This window comes from Pituophis catenifer, unplaced genomic scaffold (genome assembly GCF_029215685.1).
Source record: "Pituophis catenifer annectens isolate HBS135680 unplaced genomic scaffold, rPitCat1.0.hap2 SCAF_1, whole genome shotgun sequence".
NCBI lineage: Eukaryota > Metazoa > Chordata > Lepidosauria > Squamata > Colubridae > Pituophis > Pituophis catenifer.
The window spans coordinates 112,643,904-112,662,259 of NW_027256881.1; the positions used below are offsets into that span (position 1 = coordinate 112,643,904).

At 37.3% G+C, this 18,356-nt stretch overlaps 2 protein-coding genes across 4 annotated transcripts in view; one reads left to right on the forward strand and one right to left on the reverse strand.

Moving 5' to 3' along the window:
• Positions 1 to 12,541, forward strand: part of SNX14 (sorting nexin 14) — a 47,561-nt gene extending 35,020 nt beyond the window's left edge. The window contains exons 20-28 of one of the 2 annotated variants that reach the window (XM_070954172.1): positions 409 to 520; positions 1,091 to 1,131; positions 1,231 to 1,350; positions 2,179 to 2,302; positions 4,882 to 5,046; positions 5,671 to 5,766; positions 10,356 to 10,447; positions 11,505 to 11,559; positions 12,205 to 12,541. In XM_070954172.1, coding sequence (XP_070810273.1) covers positions 409 to 520; positions 1,091 to 1,131; positions 1,231 to 1,350; positions 2,179 to 2,302; positions 4,882 to 5,046; positions 5,671 to 5,766; positions 10,356 to 10,447; positions 11,505 to 11,559; positions 12,205 to 12,209 — 810 coding nt within the window. In that variant the 3' untranslated portion in view covers positions 12,210 to 12,541. Of the gene's footprint in view, positions 1 to 408; positions 521 to 1,090; positions 1,132 to 1,230; positions 1,351 to 2,178; positions 2,303 to 4,881; positions 5,047 to 5,670; positions 5,832 to 10,355; positions 10,448 to 11,504; positions 11,560 to 12,204 lie in introns of those variants that run through there. The other variant, XM_070954179.1, reaches the window with a different exon arrangement.
• A 296-nt stretch (positions 12,542 to 12,837) lies between these two features.
• Positions 12,838 to 18,356, reverse strand: part of NT5E (5'-nucleotidase ecto) — a 32,522-nt gene continuing 27,003 nt past the window's right edge. Inside the window, exons 6-9 of one of the 2 annotated variants that reach the window (XM_070954190.1) lie at positions 17,664 to 17,772; positions 16,405 to 16,554; positions 14,654 to 14,854; positions 12,838 to 13,102 (exon numbers count right to left, since the gene is read on the reverse strand). In XM_070954190.1, coding sequence (XP_070810291.1) covers positions 12,942 to 13,102; positions 14,654 to 14,854; positions 16,405 to 16,554; positions 17,664 to 17,772 — 621 coding nt within the window. In that variant the 3' untranslated portion in view covers positions 12,838 to 12,941. The remainder of the gene's footprint in view (positions 13,103 to 14,653; positions 14,855 to 16,404; positions 16,555 to 17,663; positions 17,773 to 18,356) is intronic. The other variant, XM_070954198.1, reaches the window with a different exon arrangement.

An 18,356-nucleotide genomic window follows, 5' to 3' on the forward strand; every position in this document is an offset into this window, starting at 1 on the left:
ACTCCTAGCTCCCATCAGATCACAATATTTGGGGGAAGCGACAAGGAGGATGCCCACCCTATCTTTCCTGATAGGATGGGTGGATGTCCTTAGGGAAAAGCAGCCTTGCCGATATCCTGGCTACGTGCCGTTTAGGACTTTAAAGGCAATGTACGGCACCTTTAATTGGACCTGGAAAGAAACTGGCAGCACAATGCAGTTCACATAACAGAGGTGTTACATGGATAACTAAGGGCCTCCATTCCTGTGTGCACTGCAGTATTCTGGACCAAGTGGTTTTCAAGGGCAGCCCCATATAGACTGCTTCACAGTAATCTATCTTTTCTCAGCATAATTTACTTATTAGAGTTTAAATTGTCTTTGCTGAAGAGAAGGTCACTAGAGTCTACCTCTTTGTTTTCCTCACAGAAACTTTCACAACATCCAGAGTTAAGCAACAGCCAACTTTTGGCTGACTTCTTATCCCGTAATGGTGGAGAGACACAGTTTCTTGATAAAATACTGCCTGATGTAAATTTAGGTAAGAAAAGCGCTGTTATTTTTTTAAAAAAATGGATTCAGAATTGAACTTCAAATACAAGGGATATTAAATCAATTCAAGCTGCTACTCAAAAGTATGATTTATTGGCACATTTGCCTGACACAATAGTGATGCTTTCATAAGAGTATAAGAATTTTTCGCTTTAGTACTAGGCTATAAATGAAAGCCGAATAAAGAACTTTTAAAATATCTGCACAAACATTGTTATGATTTGGTTTGGGATCCACAGATCATTAGATAGAAATAAAACAAGAACAGATCATTTTCATTGACCTCTGATAAATTCTGTCTTGAGTTCTGCAAACACAGTTTATCCGAGGAGTCTATTAACACTCTGAATCTTAGCTTCGTATCTGAACACATGGTGGTGTTAAAGCGCTAAACACTGGCTAACTTCTCATTATGATGTAAGAAGAATCTGTTTCACGAATTTAGATATGAAGTAGAGAAACAGGCAGCAAAGTTAGAAAAGTGGCAAGAGAATTTTAAAAAATGTTGATAATGAAAAGAAAAACTATTTCTCTTTTTTTTTTATCTTTTGGCATGTAGGTAAAATTATAAAATCTGTTCCTGGGAAATTAATAAAAGAGGTAAGATACCTTGTTTCCTTGTTATTTATAAACACCATTTATCACATATAGCTTGTATGGAAACCTGTCCATTCTAACTATTTTTGGCATTAATTTCAGAAAGGCCAGCACTTGGAACCATTCATTATCAATTTTATTACCTCCTGTGAGTCTCCGAAGCCTAAGCCAAGTAAACCAGAAATCACTATTCTCAGTCCTACTTCAGAAAACAACAAAAAGGTACAGTACGTCCTGTACAGGAACACAGAAGAAAAATAGACTAGTAAAGACAAATATTCAAATAGAAGTATGACACTAGTTAATAATCACTTTATTATGATGATTAACATATTTCTGTTTGGGCAATTATTGTTTTCTTGCAAATCCCTCACTGTTACACATTTATTATGGAAAACAATATTTGGCACATCTGTTAAAAAATAAAGGTTCTTGGTGGGCATGAAACCTAGTATTGTAGAAATGAAATACCAGTTATAAACTATTCTAATCCTTATTAACACTTTTTAAAATTATGATTTTGGGCCTCCAAGGACTAGGGTGATAGAATCGCTGTGATAAAATGACATTATAGATTAGGCAGATTTGAAATCTTTGGCCTTTTTTACTAAAGGTAGTTAAGGGGCATACACAGAAAAAGCTTAGTTGACTTAGTTGACCTAAAATGTTTTTTAAAAGACAACTGGACTTCATTTTTTTTCTTGAAGACTTTTCACTTTCATCAAAGAAGCTTCTTCAGCTCTCTTCAGAGCTGAAGAAGCTTCTTGGATGAGAAGCGAGATGAAAAGGCACTTGAAAAAACACTTTGGGACAACCATGACCTGAATAACTAAGAATCTCCATAGACACTTAGTTGACTTAATTTATATATATAAAAAGAACTTCACATAGCTGTACGTCATTACATTTTGGCAGCTTTATTTGGGGCTACTGAAATTGTGAAAGGGAATTCCCACTGAATACACCCATAATCAATTATTACTTTTTTATTTGGTGACAAATTCCACAACATTCATGCTTTTTTAAAAACCTGATTTTCTCTGGTTTTAGCTGTATAACGAACTCTATAAAAACAATGCAAACCGTTCTGAGAATTTAGAAAGAAGACAGAATGAGAACTACTTCTTGCAGATGATGACGGTTGAAGGAGTTTATGACTACTTAATGTATATTGGTAAGAAATTGCTGGTAGGGTTTTCTGAGAATGAAAGCGGAAGTGGATGAGTGCAAGTGATCTTGATTTCGTTTTCTGCGTCTTCTTTTGTAATACAAGATCTGGTAGACTGGTTGTGAAATCAATGCCACCACTGTTTGTGCATTTTAATTATTTAAATTAGAATATTACTGTAGCACAGAAAAGCTCTAGGAAAATCGTTTCATCACCGGCAAATGAAACCAAAGTATTTTTAGAAGAGGATTCCAAGAGAAGGCAAGCCAATATATGTTCCTGATTTCATGGGCTTTACCAGTGGAATTTAAAGCCAGGAAAAAATAAGAGATGAGGGTTCTCACAGTCATAAATTCCTTAGAATGGCAGGCTTCTACAAGCTGAAAGAAAAATTATTACAACATACTGCATAGGTAGTAATTCTGTCCCGGATAAATATGCATTGACAAAAATTCTCAACATATGAATATTTTTACAATTTGAGAGAGAAGTAATATTTCAAATTATCTTGGGAGTCACTTAATAGTGAAATGGGTGGCATATATAAATTTAATGAATTTATTTATTTGTTTATACCGTGTTTCTCCGAAAACACAACAATAATAAGCCCAACCCTAATTTTTGGGAAGTGGGCCTATTATTACCCCTACCCAAAAATAAGCCCGGGGGATGGGCATGACCACCAAGAGTGGTGGCGCAGGGGGGGACTGTCGTGCTGCAGTTGCAGCCCGCTGGCCCCTTTGGGTAGCGCAAATACCGCTTTTGCCCTTCTCTTTCTGGGCGCAGCGCTTCTGCTTGTTGGGCCACTTTCCCAAAGCTGGCAGCTCCACGGGTAGCTGCTTTGCTTTTTCCCTCTTTTTGGGAGGCGAACGGGAGGCTTTTTGGCGAACGGGAGGAAAATGGGGAGGGGAATTTTCCTGTCTGTCCTCCATTCCTCAACTTCAGCACAGACTGAGGGAAGGATGGCAGGCAGGAAAATCCCCCTCCCCATTTTCCTCCCGTTCGCCAAAAAGCCTCCATTCCGAACGCTGAAGATTTGGAATGGAGGCGACGGTGCATCCACAGCACGTCCAGCTCACCAAGTCTGGCCTGCTGCACCTCAAAAAAAGTAAGACTGCCTCAAAAATAAGCCCAAGTGCTTATTTTCAAGTCTAAAAGTCTAAAATTGCTTATTGCTTAACGCATCGTAAGCCACCCTGAGTCTCCGGAGAAGGGCGGCATATAAATCAAATCAAAAAGAAAAAGAAAATAAGACTCGCTTTTATTTTCTGAGAAACACAGTATTTCATATTTCTTAACCTATCTCCCTCAGAGAAGGACTCTGGATGATAAATAAATAAATAAATAAAATATTACTGTAAATATATGTCAAACACGAAACAGAAACAATTAAATAAATATTATATTTGTGTATGATTTGGAAAAATCTGTTAAATTATTCACTGTACAGTGTAAGCCTTGATTTAGGAATATGTTATTTGAGAATATGAATACTCTGTTAAATTAACTTTGTAATTAACTTTGTGATCTTTTGAATTGATTTTCGTCTATTCAGACTGACAGAAATTCATTTTAGTAGACAATATGTTGTTTGGGTTTAAGGAATGATTTAAAGATAAATATGATGAGTTTAAAATTCCAGAGCATACTCGAAGAATGTATAATATCATACTTCTGATTATGCATGAAAGGCAAAGAAGGACTATTTTCTATTTTATATATATGAAAAGGTTGACTTGCAGATGAAAATCCCTTTGCCTTGTGTTCATTTTCCTTGATAAAACCATTGGGACTGGATAGAAGGGGGTGGGACAAGGAGAAATTAAATAGACTTTTCTGATTAGCTATCACTGAGTAATATTTTTTAAGAAACGATAATTATCTTGGCTAGAATATGGAAGTAGTTTGCCATGGCTCTCCTCCAGGAGGTGTTTTTTTTTTTTTCTTTCAACTTCCCAGTTTAGCCTTGTTGTTCCCTGGATGTTTCCCTTCCAGGGAGAATGGAACTTTCCCAGACATGCTAAAAAACATTCCCGCCCTGGGAAAATCAAACACCTACTGAAACAAACCCATCCCCAAATTCTGTAAGACAAGAATATTTCTGTTTTTGTAACAACCGAGTATGAGTTAATGAGAATTACAGTATTTTAGAGATGGGAAGACTCCTTTGTTTTCAAGAATCAGGAATCAAATATCTGTCAAATCCTGTATGTTGCAAGTTAATGAAAACCAGGATCTGCAGGTCACATGGAAATCAGCTGCGGCTGGATGTGTTCAACAGTTTTTTTCATTTTGTGCCTTCATTGGATCAGGTCATAGTCTGGCTAATCCAGCAAGGCCGTTACTAAGATATCGATGGTAGATGAAGGCAACGATTCTCCTGGTATTTAAAGTACTCTTGTTCTCAGTGTCAGAACTGAAGTATTGTGCCATCTTCCATAACTGGCTGGAAAATAAGCTTTTTTTAATAGTATGAAATCTAAAAGTGTAAATTGAGAAAGTAGACTTTTAGTCAAAGATGAAACAGTTGCTTTGATGTTAAACTTTGGGTTCTACAATAATATAAAAGGTATTCTATGTTACAGCTAGAGTTGTTTTCCATATTCCTGACTGGCTTCATCACATCTTGATGGGTGGAAGGATTCTCTTCAAAAATACCTTAGAAAAATATATCGACAACTACTTGCAGTACAAACTAGAACAGCTCTTTCAGGAACACCGTCTGGTCTCACTGATAACACTCCTCAGAGGTTAGTAGAAAGTTGCAAATAAAGTGTTGTTATCAAAGGTATTGCTTCTGTGCGTACATGGAGAAGGGTTGGCAGTCTACCACAGGCAGATTTATCTTATAGCAAAAGCTAAATAAAGCAAGTTTAATTTTCCCATGTTACTCTGGGGCCATGTCTCTGTTATTTAAGTGACTTAAATTGGCCAACCACCTTATTTCTCGGAGTATAAGATGCTCCGGAGTATAAGGCGCACCTTATTTTTGTGGGAGGAAACTACGAGGAAAAAAAAAATTCTGCTTGAGAGGCTCTCTGTTTGGGAGGCTGCATTTGCAGCCTCCAAAGCTCCAAAAGCTCTGTTTGCAAAGGAGCTTCTCTTTGCAAAGGCAGCCTCTCAAACGGATCTTTTGGAAGCTGTTTGAGAAGCTCTCTGAGCTCTGTTTGAGAGGACGCGTGGAGGCCGAAGGGTGGGGGCTGGTTGGTGGGCAGGGCTATATTCGGTGTATAAGATGCACACAAATTTTTGCCCTTTTTTAGGAGGGTGGGGGGAAATGTGTCTTATACTAGGAAAAATACAGTAATTAAAGCAAACCTGTATGGGTAGTTCTACATTGTCCAAAAAAATGTCTTCTTGTTGTTGTTTTTTAGATGCTGTATTTTGTGAGAATTCTCAACCTCGCTCTCTCCAAGATAAGCACAAACGGGCAAAGCAGACCTTTGAAGAAATGATGAAATACATTCCAGGTTCAGTGTTTATGTGGCATGATTTATCAAGAAGAGAGGCAGTCTAAATGACCAAAGTCCATCAGGTTGAATGGCACTTGTTAATATAAACATTCTTACTACTATATGTTTATCAAAGCATTCTAGTATGAAAGGGGTATAGGATTTAGAAATAGCTTCAGATGTATTACCTTGCTAAAACTCATGAAGCCCAAATAGGCTTTATAGGTATTGGCCTTTCCCTGTCCCCTTTACAAGCTATTCCTCTTTATTCTAATAGTGGCAGTGACCAAAGCTTTTACTGGACATAACATCTTCAGGAAGTGATATGCCCTTTGAGTTGAGAGCATGACCTGGGCTATGATATTACTGTTGTATAGTGTTTAGTGGAAGAAAATATAGAGATTAGAAATGCCCTGATTTTAATTGTCAGCCACATGCAGTAGCGCTTAGATTTATATATCGCTCCATAGTGCTTTACAGCACTCTTTGAGCAGTTTACGAATGTCAGCATATTGCCCCCAACAATCTAGGTCTTCATTTTATCAACCTCAGAAGGATGGAAGGCTGAGTCAACCTTGAGCCGTTCAGGATCGAACTCCTGGCTGTGGGCAGAGTTAGCCTGCAATACTGCATTCTAACCACTGAGCCATCATGGCTCCTGCATGCAGGCAGTGCAATTTCTAGTATATATAAACTGTATGATTGGAGCTATGCACACTGCTTTCCAATTAACCCACTGCTTGCCCCTGTAGGTTTGGTAGGCAATAGATTCCATACTAGATTTAGATTGGTAGAACTATTTTTTTACTGCAGATCTTCCAGATGGATTTGAATTACAGCTGTCAGCCAGTGTTCCCACTACTGAGGAATGGAGCAAATTTCCCAGCTTGACTCTGTATGAAGGCAAAATTAGATGGAACCCAGAATATGATAATCAAAAATGTTATGCTAAACGGAAACAAAAGATGACCTCTTCTTCATTAGAACTATTTCTCCTAGATAAATGACAAGAGTTCAGGAAACCAGTTTTGTACTTAAATATCCAAAAGAGGATGGGTAACAGAAATGGAACATGGAAGTAAAGGGGGCAGCAAGCAAACGAACAAAAACCCTGAAGGTTTTAAGAATTGGAGAATGGATGGTGGTGAGGCTGAACTTTGTTAGCATCTTCACAAATATATTCTGAATCCCTTTCTCAAAACCAGCAGCTCATGCCCAGGACATAACCAAGACAAAATGCCAAAATGGAAATTGAGATTTACATACTCCCTGCACTATAGAACCAAGTCCCAAATGCACCTGGTTTGGGTGCTTTATTGGGAGTGGATTTCTTTCAACTGTTAAGACAAGTGGTCCACGAAAATGAAAAAGAAAATCTGGCTCTAAAAATGTGTGTTGAGTGACAGAAAGAGGCAATCATGCATCTAGGAAAGGACACGAAACCAAGGTTAAGCAAATCCTAGGTTAATCTTAGAGCTCTAGGTCAAGAGCCTTGATAGTACAGTGATTTAAGCACCCTGTTATTAACACAGCTGCCTGCAATTACTTGCTGGTTCGAATCTCTCCAAGGCTCAAGGTTGACTCAGCCTTCCATCCTTTCTAAGGTAGGTGAAATGAGGACCCAGATTGTGGGGGCAATAAGCTGACTTTGTATAAATATACAAAAGTATGAAGGCTATTGCTTAACGCATTGTAAGCCGCCCTGAGTCTCTGGAGAAGGGCGGCATATAAATCAAATTAAAAAAAAAAAAAAAGACCATAAAAGATCAGTAGTCTGATCTTGGGAAATGAAAATTAATCAAGTAACTGAATTAAGCTATTTCACTAAATACAGATAGTCCTCGACTTACGACAATAATTGAGCCCAAATTTTCCATTGCTAAATGAGACATTTGTTAAGTGAGTATTGTTCCCATTTTGTGACCTTTCTTGCCACAATTGTTATGTAAATCACTGCAGTTGTTAAGTTAGTAACATGGTTGTTAAGTGAATCTGGTTTCCCCATTGACTTTGCTTGTCAGGTCACAGGATACTGCAACCGTCATAAATGTGAGTTAGTTACCAAGCATCTGAATTTTTATCACATGGTCGTGGGGATGCTGCAATGGTCATAAGTGTGCAAAATGATTATAAGTCACTTTTTTCAGTGTCCTTGTAACTTTGAACAGTCAATAATAATAATAATAATAATAATAATAATAATAATAATAATAATAATAATAATAATAATAATAATAATGATGATGATGATGATGACCAGAAACTAACTTGGAACTGGTTAAGATCAGGAGTACTGAAAAAAGAAACAGAAAGCTTTATTTTGGCAGCTCAAGAACAAGCCCTAGCCACAAACTGTATGAAGGCAAAAATTCAACATGTTACCACCAACAGCAAATGCCGCCTCTGCAATGAGAAAGATGAGACAATCGACCACCTGATCAGTGGGTGCAGCAAAATTTCACAAACTGACTACCTACAACGCCATGACCGTGTTGCTAAGATCATTCACTGGAAATTGTGCCAGAAGTTTGGATTTGAGTACAGCAAAAACCACTGGGAACATCAGGTTGAGAAAGTTTTAGAGAATGAGAAACTCAAGATCTTGTGGGACTTTAGGATTCAGACTGACAGGCACTTGGTCCACAACACACCTGACATAACAATAGTTGAAAAGAAAAAAGTATGGTTCATTGACATTGCAATACCTGGTGATGCACGGATTGAAGATAAGCAGCAAGAAAAAATCACAAAGTACCGGGATTTGCAAATTGAAGTTGAGCGACTGTGGAAAAAGAAATCGTGTGTTGTCCCGATTGTAATTGGAGCCCTTGGAGCAATACCCAAAGGGCTACCCCGCTATTTAGAAATTCTAAATTTGCCGGACTTGAACATTTTGACTCTACAAAAAACCACTTTACTTGTAGAGCTTACATCCTCCAATGATACCTTAACAGTTCCTAGGTCCTTGGTTAGGACTCGAGCTGCTGAGCTATTAACCAGCCTCAAAGGCTGTGAATCTCACTAAAGATTAAATAATAATAATAATATATTTTAAAAAGGTACTTGGTTGATACCTAGGACGCTGGCAGCAACCCTGGTTAGCACTAGTCAATGGTATTTGTGACACATTTTTAAATGTCCAGTTGACTGAGTTTCATTTTTAATGAATAAAATATAATAATAATAATAATAATAATAACAACTTTATTGTCATTGTATGTGTATACACAGTACGTGTATACACAATATACCCATACAACGAAATTCACTTAACACCCAAAGACCACAAATGAGCAGTTGTGAGTCGAGGACTATCTGTATTAAAGAAACACGCTATTGAAGGCAAGTTGTTGTGGTTTGTTTTAAATATCTGTATTATAATGAGGGTTTTGGATGAGATTTTGCTTACCTATTATCTGGGGAAGTGGAAATGCTTTGGGACTGAGGAATAACTAATTTTTAATTGTAAATCACCCAGAGTTGCTTTGCAGAATAATGTTGGTCACCATATAAATTTAATTAATAATTAACACATAACCTTGGTGGGGAATTAGTTGGACAGCAGAGAAGAATTGGTGCATAGCAACCGTCCCATGTGGACAATTTCTTCTAATTAGTGTAATCACTAAGAAAGTGCCCAAACAGCTAGGCTAAAATGTCTATGGAGCTACACAGGCCATTTTTCTCATTTGAGATTTCTACAGTTGAGAGCTGCTTCAAAAATGACATTCCTACCTGCTCAGTCTAATTTCTTTACATGATGGAAAATTCAAGGTATTTAGATGATTGTTAAGAACTGTGCCTGAAAGCAAATTGGAAGCCAGTGGAGCAGATTAGATATGTTAATCTACGTGCTTCAAATTAGCAAATGCAAATTTTGCATTAACTTAGTTTTTGGCTCTAATGGCCCTGCTGGAGAACACATTCTCAGATGAGGAAGATGGAAATCCAGCACATTCCCAAGATTCCTTATTCGCACTTAGTCTCCTTATTCTGAGGAGACGTCTTTATTGATGTCTCCTCAGACTTTCAGTCCTTAGTCCGAGGCAGAGCACTTAATGAAGACTCAGGAGCAAAGAGCTGAACTTCATTGATCTGAGAAATTAGCTAAAAGGAATGGAAGTGCAAGCAGGGAACAGTTTCTGCATCCCCTGTGTGATGTGTCTCAGCTATACACCAGCTGGAAACTGAACGGGGCTTGTTTATTGCATTCCTTCCCTCTTAAAGGCGTCAAGAATAAATGTTCAAAACTCAATTTGACCTGCATGTATGATCTGCAGCCCCATGTAGAATGCATTATAATAATCCAATCTTGAAATAACCAAGTCATGAGTGACTGAAAGACCTCCCCGTCAAAGGAAAAGGTACAATTGGTTATTGCAGGCAATCAGAAGATTTTATATGGTAAGAAATATACTGGCTGCCCATTGTACATTTAAAGTGTCCCGCTAAAATGTTGTACAGAAATCAGCTGTTCATTCAGTTCCCACCAACAGTTATCCTCTTGTAGAATAGACGTTTGAGCTGACAAAGCATTCAGGGTCAGGCTTGAAGTTTGAATTACTTTTGTTTGACTTGACTTACTTACGTTGTGATGTTTTTTCCAGATCTGATAGGTAAATGTATTGGGGAAGATGCAAAATATGAAGGCATCAGACTTCTATTTGATGGATTGCAGCAGCCAGTACTTAACAAACAGGTGGGTTCTGTTGGACAAACAAAGCACCTATTGCATTTAAGGGTAGAATTTTTATCAGTTTTAATTTACAGTTTTGAAATAGTGTGCATCATTACAAGTGCATGCACAGCTGTCTTACATTAATAGCTAGTATGCAAAACAACATGTAAAGAAATAATATTCAAAGTTTTAGGAATGTATTTCCAAATACTGTTTCTGTATGACAGATGTGTGGCTGAGAGAGCAGCACAATTAATAAGCATAGCATTATTGTGTTTCTGCAGTTAAAAGAGCAGGAACATTGATCAAAGAATTAAGCAATCCAGAATAACAAATGTCATTAATGGGCTAAGTTAGGTAAAACTAGGCCAAATCTTTTGGCATTTCCAGACTCGAGATTGGATGTGGTCCACAGAATACTGTTTGTGTTAGTCATAGCCAATCTGTTTTACATTTGTATCTGTAAATGAAGGTAATCTTTGTATCAGAGTGAAAAGGGGGGTGAGGATTTATGAAATGGAAAGCCTGGGGACATGAGGAGGAGTAAATGGAAGAATCTAGGTAGTATAATTTGCTGAGAAAAGATGGAAAAGGAGGAAAAGGATGCAGAAGAAAAAGCAAAAAAATAGAGATCAGGAATGGAGAACTTTAGAGATGGGTGGATGGATGGATGGCCAAACATACCCAGGAAAGAACTGGTAACTCTTAGAGATTCAAGGCAGAAAATAAAGACTTAGAAGGCAAGAGTGGACATAAAGCAGGATGGACACAAAATATGGATGATAGGCACCAGTGGTTACTAGTTCTCAACTTCATGCTGCTGTCATTGGGCCTCTGACACACTTCCTTTTGTGGGTAAGTAGACTTAGGTTACTTTGAAAATTCTTAAAGATGGTTTGTAATTTATTGTGACTACTAGTTAAAAGCTTTCTTTGAAATTTGAGAATAATTTTAGCTAATGTTTGAAGATTCTGATTATCTAATTTATCTAATATGCTAAATTTATGCAGACCTTTCCATGTTAAGGTAATATTTTAAAAGTTCAAAATTGCAACTTTTCTTTGCATTTTATTTTTAGTTAACATATGTCTTACTGGATATTGGGATTCAAGAACTATTTCCAGAGTTGAATGGTATGTCATAACACAAACAGTTCTAATTTATCTGATTGATGATGTAAAATACTAATCTAGGCAAAATATCCTTTGAACATAAGAGTTGCTTCCTCTAATTATTAGGGTTTTTTCCTCAGAAAAGAACTAAAGGAATTAAAGCATGAGTTGGAAGAATTTTACTGGTTGTCTAGTTCAACCTCACTGCATTACCTCCATTAAGCTTTTGTGAAGTATCTTAGTTAGACGGTGGCCCTTAATTCATCAATGCATAAAGGAAGATCAGCCATTTTTATTAGGCTATTCTGAAAGGATAGTACTTAGATAGCTTAGTATTCATTGTTAATTGGTACCAGAAGTCTTGATGAGTACCAAAAATGATGAGTACCAAACAGATTTTTCCCATAAGTAATAATGTAGTGAGTCATAAGGCAGCAACACCTACAAGATCTAGCTTGTGCATTGAGTAGCAAATAAATGATGAGTACCAGGACAAAATTTTCATGTCAAAACACATTTAAGTACTAAATTTGATAAGTTTCAAAGCAGTTGAATACCAAGGAACCACTGTTTTAGTATTACTTATATTTATTGTACTAAATAGTGGTGGTCTTTTCATTGGCTGACATAATTTCTCTCCCCTCCCTCCCCCATTATATTTCACAGGTTGAAAAGAATGGCTCCTTTATCTTATCAAGATCACATATACATCGAGATACTGAATTAACTCCGTTTCATAGAAGACTGCTGTGTGCTAATTTAATGACTAGGTTATTTGTTTAGTCTTGTATATTTGTTTGTACATATAATTAACCTTTATTTCAGAAAACAAAAACTTTTACTCAAAAAAGATTGATTAAAGCCTATTGTTTATTGAATCTCAGGAAAATCCCATTATTTGTTCTTCTGAATAATTTTCGCTGAGGAAAAATGCAGAACATGACTTTGAAAGATTATTCAGACTTCATTCATGATGACTTTTGCATTAACTGAAGATCATGTACAGAACCAAAAATGAAAGAATGCTCTTTTTATTAAACAGATTTTACAGAAATTGTTGCATAACACCATTTACTGTCACTGGCCACTTTTCATCAGTAACTTGGTTGGAATTCTCCAACCATGCGTTGTGCTGTTATTCAGATGCAAATGGAAATCTGCGATTTATATTTCTGCATTTGTGAATGTCCCCCAGATGATAATCATTTGCCTTTTGGGATCATTTAAATTGCTTTTTTAAAAAATCAAAGATGCTACATATATACACATTATATACATAAATCATATACATATTGTAGTAAACTTCAAAGGATTCCAACCACTCCAAGGGTAATTAAAAATTTACATTCTAGCTTCTGAGAGTGCATGAACTGTTGACCAAAGAGTCTGAAATAAATTTGAAATTAAAGAATGAAATATAAAAGTGAAATGCATAATCCCCAGGTCAAAAAAAGATGTTCTTGGAATAAAGTCCCAGCCGAAAACATAAGGCGACCTTCTACTGCTGGAAAAACCTTTCCCATTCTTTTGATGTAGTCACCGACAATGGAAATATCAAGATCACCTGTTTAAAACAAATTATTTAAATAACTTAATTATTCCACGTTAGCCAATTATGAACTGCCTACAAATGATCTGTGTTAAATAGATTTCAAACAATGAAACGTGTTCTGGATACTGTTAAATTCCTTGTCTTTATACAATGCAATAATGTTACATCTCCTTGCCTTCTACTATGACACTATACTCTTAGGAGAGTCTTCAAAACCTAGATCACATTATTCTTATAACAAATAGACATTGTGCAAAGGGAGTAATTTCATTTTTGAAAAGTAATCACAGTTGTACTTTGTCCAGGGAATCTGCAGCCAAGTATATCCAGTGGTTCTGTTCCCATGTAACCTTCATTTTATATCGCCCAGGAGCCCAGTTTTTAGTAGATTAGATTGAGAATAGTGACTGACTCAGTGTTCTGCTGTGAAATTAGGCTGAGTAAGCATTTGAACCGGGCAGTCCCCAATGTTAGTCAAATACTTTAGGGCACTGTAAACCCCTGGCTTTTAACTTTAGTACTCTTTTTAAAAAACCTGCACAGGATCCATTTACTGCTCTTTGAAATGGAAAACACTCAAAAGTTTGTTTATCAAATTTATATAGCAGCCCATATCATTCAAGGCAACTCTGCTAGTGTTGTGTTTTCATGACTGAGCAGAATGGCCGTTTGAATGCTAATGTGCATTTTCTTGAATGGTTGCCGCTGTCCTTGCTTATGCATATTAAGATTTCTCTGTCTTTCTATTCCTAGATTTTATAAACTGCACACACAGCATCTGGAGCCTTAAGAGGTTTCCTGCTGGTGGTGTACAGTAAGGAAGCAGCACCAACCATGCTACCAGATATAAAAGAACAGTGAAAATCTTTTCTTTAGAGAGAAACTTGAGATCTTCTACTCTCCCAACTGCATTTTTGATTCACAAGTAGATTTTTCCTAGCTAGTTTATAAATAAACCTGTGTTAATACCTTGAAAACCTGTGTTAATACCTTGAATACAAATGCTACTTGATTATTCTATTTGGAAGTAAAAGACGAAAATGATAGCAATAGCATTTAGACTTACAAGCAGCTTCCCAGTGCTTTACAGCCCTCTCTAAGCAGTTTACAGAATCAGCATATTGCCCCAACAATCTGGGTCCTCGTTTTACCGACTTCGGAAGGATAGAAGGCTGAGTCAACCGTGAGCCATCAGGATCGAACTACTGGCAGTCGGCAGAATTAAGTCTGCAATACTACAATACTGTGCTACCACGGCTCTTGATCGAAGATGACACTTCAATCAAGTTTTGTATTTTTATATCAAATCTTGCTGTACAGGAAAATGGTGAAGTCCCTTGCACTTCTACTTTCCCTCATTTGCATAATGGCCCAAATCAAACTCAATTCAATATTTTTTCGTTGCAGTTTGAAAAAGGGAACATAGAAATTGTGGGATGTTAGCAATACTGTCCTTAGTTACATCATGCAGATTCATTTCAGGGATATGAATTCCAGTACTTCCATAATTAGTCATTCTAATTACCTTGCCATCTGCTAATCACCAGAAAGGCTAATACTTACCACTGCTGTGGTTACTTGAGTCTCCCTTTAGCATGTAATATCCATCACCACCAGTGGCAAGGAAAGAAGATAAAAGCACTTTGTAGGACTTTTCCATCTCAAGCGGCACATAAGTTGGTACTCTGCACTCTGTGCAAAGAACATTTAAGCTGATCACCCTGCTCCCTGTTTTTCGGGAGAGATCATACACCACTTTAATGCCTATTAAGAAAGACAAGTCACAAATGTTTTAGATACCATCTATCGCAAATCTCATATTTGTATCTCTAAACGTATTAATAAACAGTTGTGCTATTCATGGCTTTTGGAGGATAGACAAATGGTAAAACCAGATTAATGGATGCAAGTCTGCTTACAAAACACTTCTATTAGCAGAAAGGGAGAAGTTATTCTTAATTCATTCTATGGTAGCACTTTGTACCCGTTCCAGATTGGTATAGAACTGGGCTGTCAAACTTTCGGTCCACGGGTCAGATGCATCACACATTGGCCACGCCCACACTGGGTTTAGCAAAGGGGGGGGAAGTCCCGATACATCACGCGGTGACGTGGTGAGTTTGACACCCCTGGTATAGAAGATGGAGATGGTGCTGGTTACAGGAAAATCCCCTCTGACAATTTTCTCTTCCTCCAGCAAGAACTTCTATTGGAAATTTGATTCTTCTGAAAACAACTTTATCTTTATCCTTCCCTTAAAGTCTTAAACCATCCCCTCTTTCTTTTCTTTTCTTTTCTTTTCTTTTCTTTTCTTTTCTTTTAAACCATGCTAGGAGTGCCTACAATCTAATATGCATGTACATTTCTAGCTGTATTGCTTATGGAAATTGGGGCAGGGAAATAAAATCAATATATTTCTGCAGGATTACAAAATGGAAAAGTGCCCTACAAAAATAGGAAAATAATTTTTCGGTGTAATTTTTATTTTTGAAAATCTTTTTAAACTAGGAGCAACTAATTCCTCTTTATAAGAATTTACCACAAATCAGTGCAGGGGTAATAGTTAACAATTGCCGTTTTGCCATGAATCGCTATTGTTAAGTGGACCTTTGTTAAGTAAATAAAGGCATGAATGAATAAATGTTTCTCATCTGCTCACCTCCGATTCAAAAACAGCCTAATGCTAAGAACTGACCTGCCATTCACAATCATCTTTCTCTTCATCCCCAGCATGTAAATACTGAAACATTTTGTTTATGACGTGGCTACAGCAACATTGTTTTTATAGCACAGTGTAGCTCCAGGGAAAGAAATTAGGGCAGGAGTTTACAGAAGACCTCAACTGCATGACTTGGGTTGATTGTCATCTCTACTACCAAGCCTAGATTAAATTAAATTATACCTGACCTGCCCTGGGATCTGGACTTCAGATTATTCTGAGGCACATCCCCATGAAAACCCCAAACAAAGATTGAGATGTTTGGCATTATTTGTTCGAAGCTCGGGTGCCTTTCCCCGCCCCCCTCTCTCTCCCTCACAGTTTGGCAACAATATTGGGAAAGGTGAGTAATGTTGCCTCCAGTATGTTGTGTTTGTTTACATCCAATGCTATTCAAGCTGGAAGTCTGAGTCAGATTCTTATTTCCTGTTACCTGGCTCCTTAGTGACACATACACCTATGGAATGATGCCCATGCTGGAGATTAAATCATTCTCCCCGGGGGGGAAGGGTTTTGAGCAAGAGAAGATGAACTGTTAATGCTCGATGAAAAAGATTTTAGCACTTTGTGCTGGTAGCGGATGAAGGTAGCTAACCTGAGACCTGTAGCAATTCACCCGTTCCTTGCCCATGTCGGTGAACACTGTGCTCAAAAGCTTGCCTTAGAGCAGAACCTTTGATCTCCAGCAAGTCGAAAGTTCCTCCAAATGGCAATACTGCTATCAGTTCCTCCAAGGTAATAATGCCTGATTAGAACACAACACTGTTATTCAGTGATCAGTCATATTATGCACAATTCTGTTCCTTTTTAAGGCATCGCGGTATTGGTTAACTGGAAGAGAGCTGAGTTCAAATCTTATTCCACAATGAGACTGCCTGTCAGACCTTAGCCTAGTCCTTCTCTTTAATGGTGTTGTAGGAATCACTTTGGGAGACAGGAGCAAGATCCAAGGATTAGAAAAACCATCATGCAGAAGGTATCTCAGCCCTCAGAAGAAAAGCGGGACGTGGGGGACATCTCAAAAGGGATCTTCCTTAGTTTATCGGGAAGAAAAAGGAAAGGAGGGAAGAAATGTTTTCCCATTTGAAAGGTTCTGTTAATGCAACATTGCAACAAAGATATTACAATTGTGCTTCTTGTCTAGGTGACCCCAAAGGGCTAAACTATCTTCCACTCCAGTTTGCATCTTAGATTTGCATCTAGTTTGCATCTTAGGTTAAAAGTGGCAGGCCATCATTCATCCATATGAAGAGTAGGGATGTTAATTTTATTTCTGTGGTTTCTACCCATGCCATCTCAAGGTCTCCAGTGCACTGCAGTATAAAAATTAAATTACATTTAAAGAATAAGTAAAACACAAATTTTAAAAAAAGATAATAATGTGCAGTTTAAAGTATCAAAAAATATGTAAGCAATGTTTTTTCAATGTGCATAAAAATGATTAGATGATTTTCCAAGAGAAAAACTAGTAGTGCCAGAGAGGGTTTGGACAATTATTTACAGCAAAATAATAGAAACATAAATAAGATGCTCTGTAAAGGTTGATCTGGTAGTTTTTAAATATTAATGGATGAAGGGGCTTTTTTCTCTATCAAGGAAGTTGCAAAAGAAGGATTTTTGCTAATTTTCATTATCAGGCAATAATCGCTGTAGCTTTGGATAGCATGTTCACCCAAACTAAATATGGGATGTTCAAACAGGATAAGGTCAAGAGCTAAAGCTTCACAGCCTGGCAAATTTTAGAAAACCATGACAGTAAGTTGAATAGTGAATACAAGTCCAAATTTAAATATTGATATAAAATGAAAAGAAATTGAAGTGGCATTGTGTAAAAGCTCTTGAAATTACACATACCATTATTGGCTTGTTCATCAATAGGTGACCGTATTCCTCCACCATTTAAGATGCACATGGAAACATGATTCCACTCGTTATCATCTGGATGTCTCAGGTTATTGTAAACCTAAAAACATTCACAAAGAAGAAAAAATGTGAATTAAACCTCCACTATCCTTTTCACCTGGCTTTGAAGACATTGGTGTATCAAAACCTGGGGTGATATCTAGCAGCATAGCTATTTTCCACTAAAACCAAAAAAGCCCATAGTAAAGTAGTTTTGTTACAAGTCTTACTTCCTTGCAGCACCCCCTCCTCAAAAAGCCCCCCCCCCGCCCTGGTCTGGCAATGTGGCTTTCTAAGAGTCTCCACTGATGCCAATGGGAGCTCTTTTGCTATCTATATGGAAATACTTTTTATTTTTTTGAGAAAGGCATAAAATTGAGTAGAGAGGGCTTAACTTGTTCCCTTTCCATAGTAGCTTCTTTTTAGATTGCCCTTAACAATACTTCTGAAATCTCCTTACTGAAGATTTTTTTTTTTTTGAGGAAAAAAACTTTTATCCTGAGCAGCTTCTCATCAGAGATAAAGATTATTTCCTATTTTAAGGCAAGGTGAGAAGTGGGGTGATGGCTGTAGAGAAACTGGCTCTGAGGGAGAAGCTGCTGGGTTATATTGGGCCTCCCAGCTGACTCCATTTTGTTTGCAAGC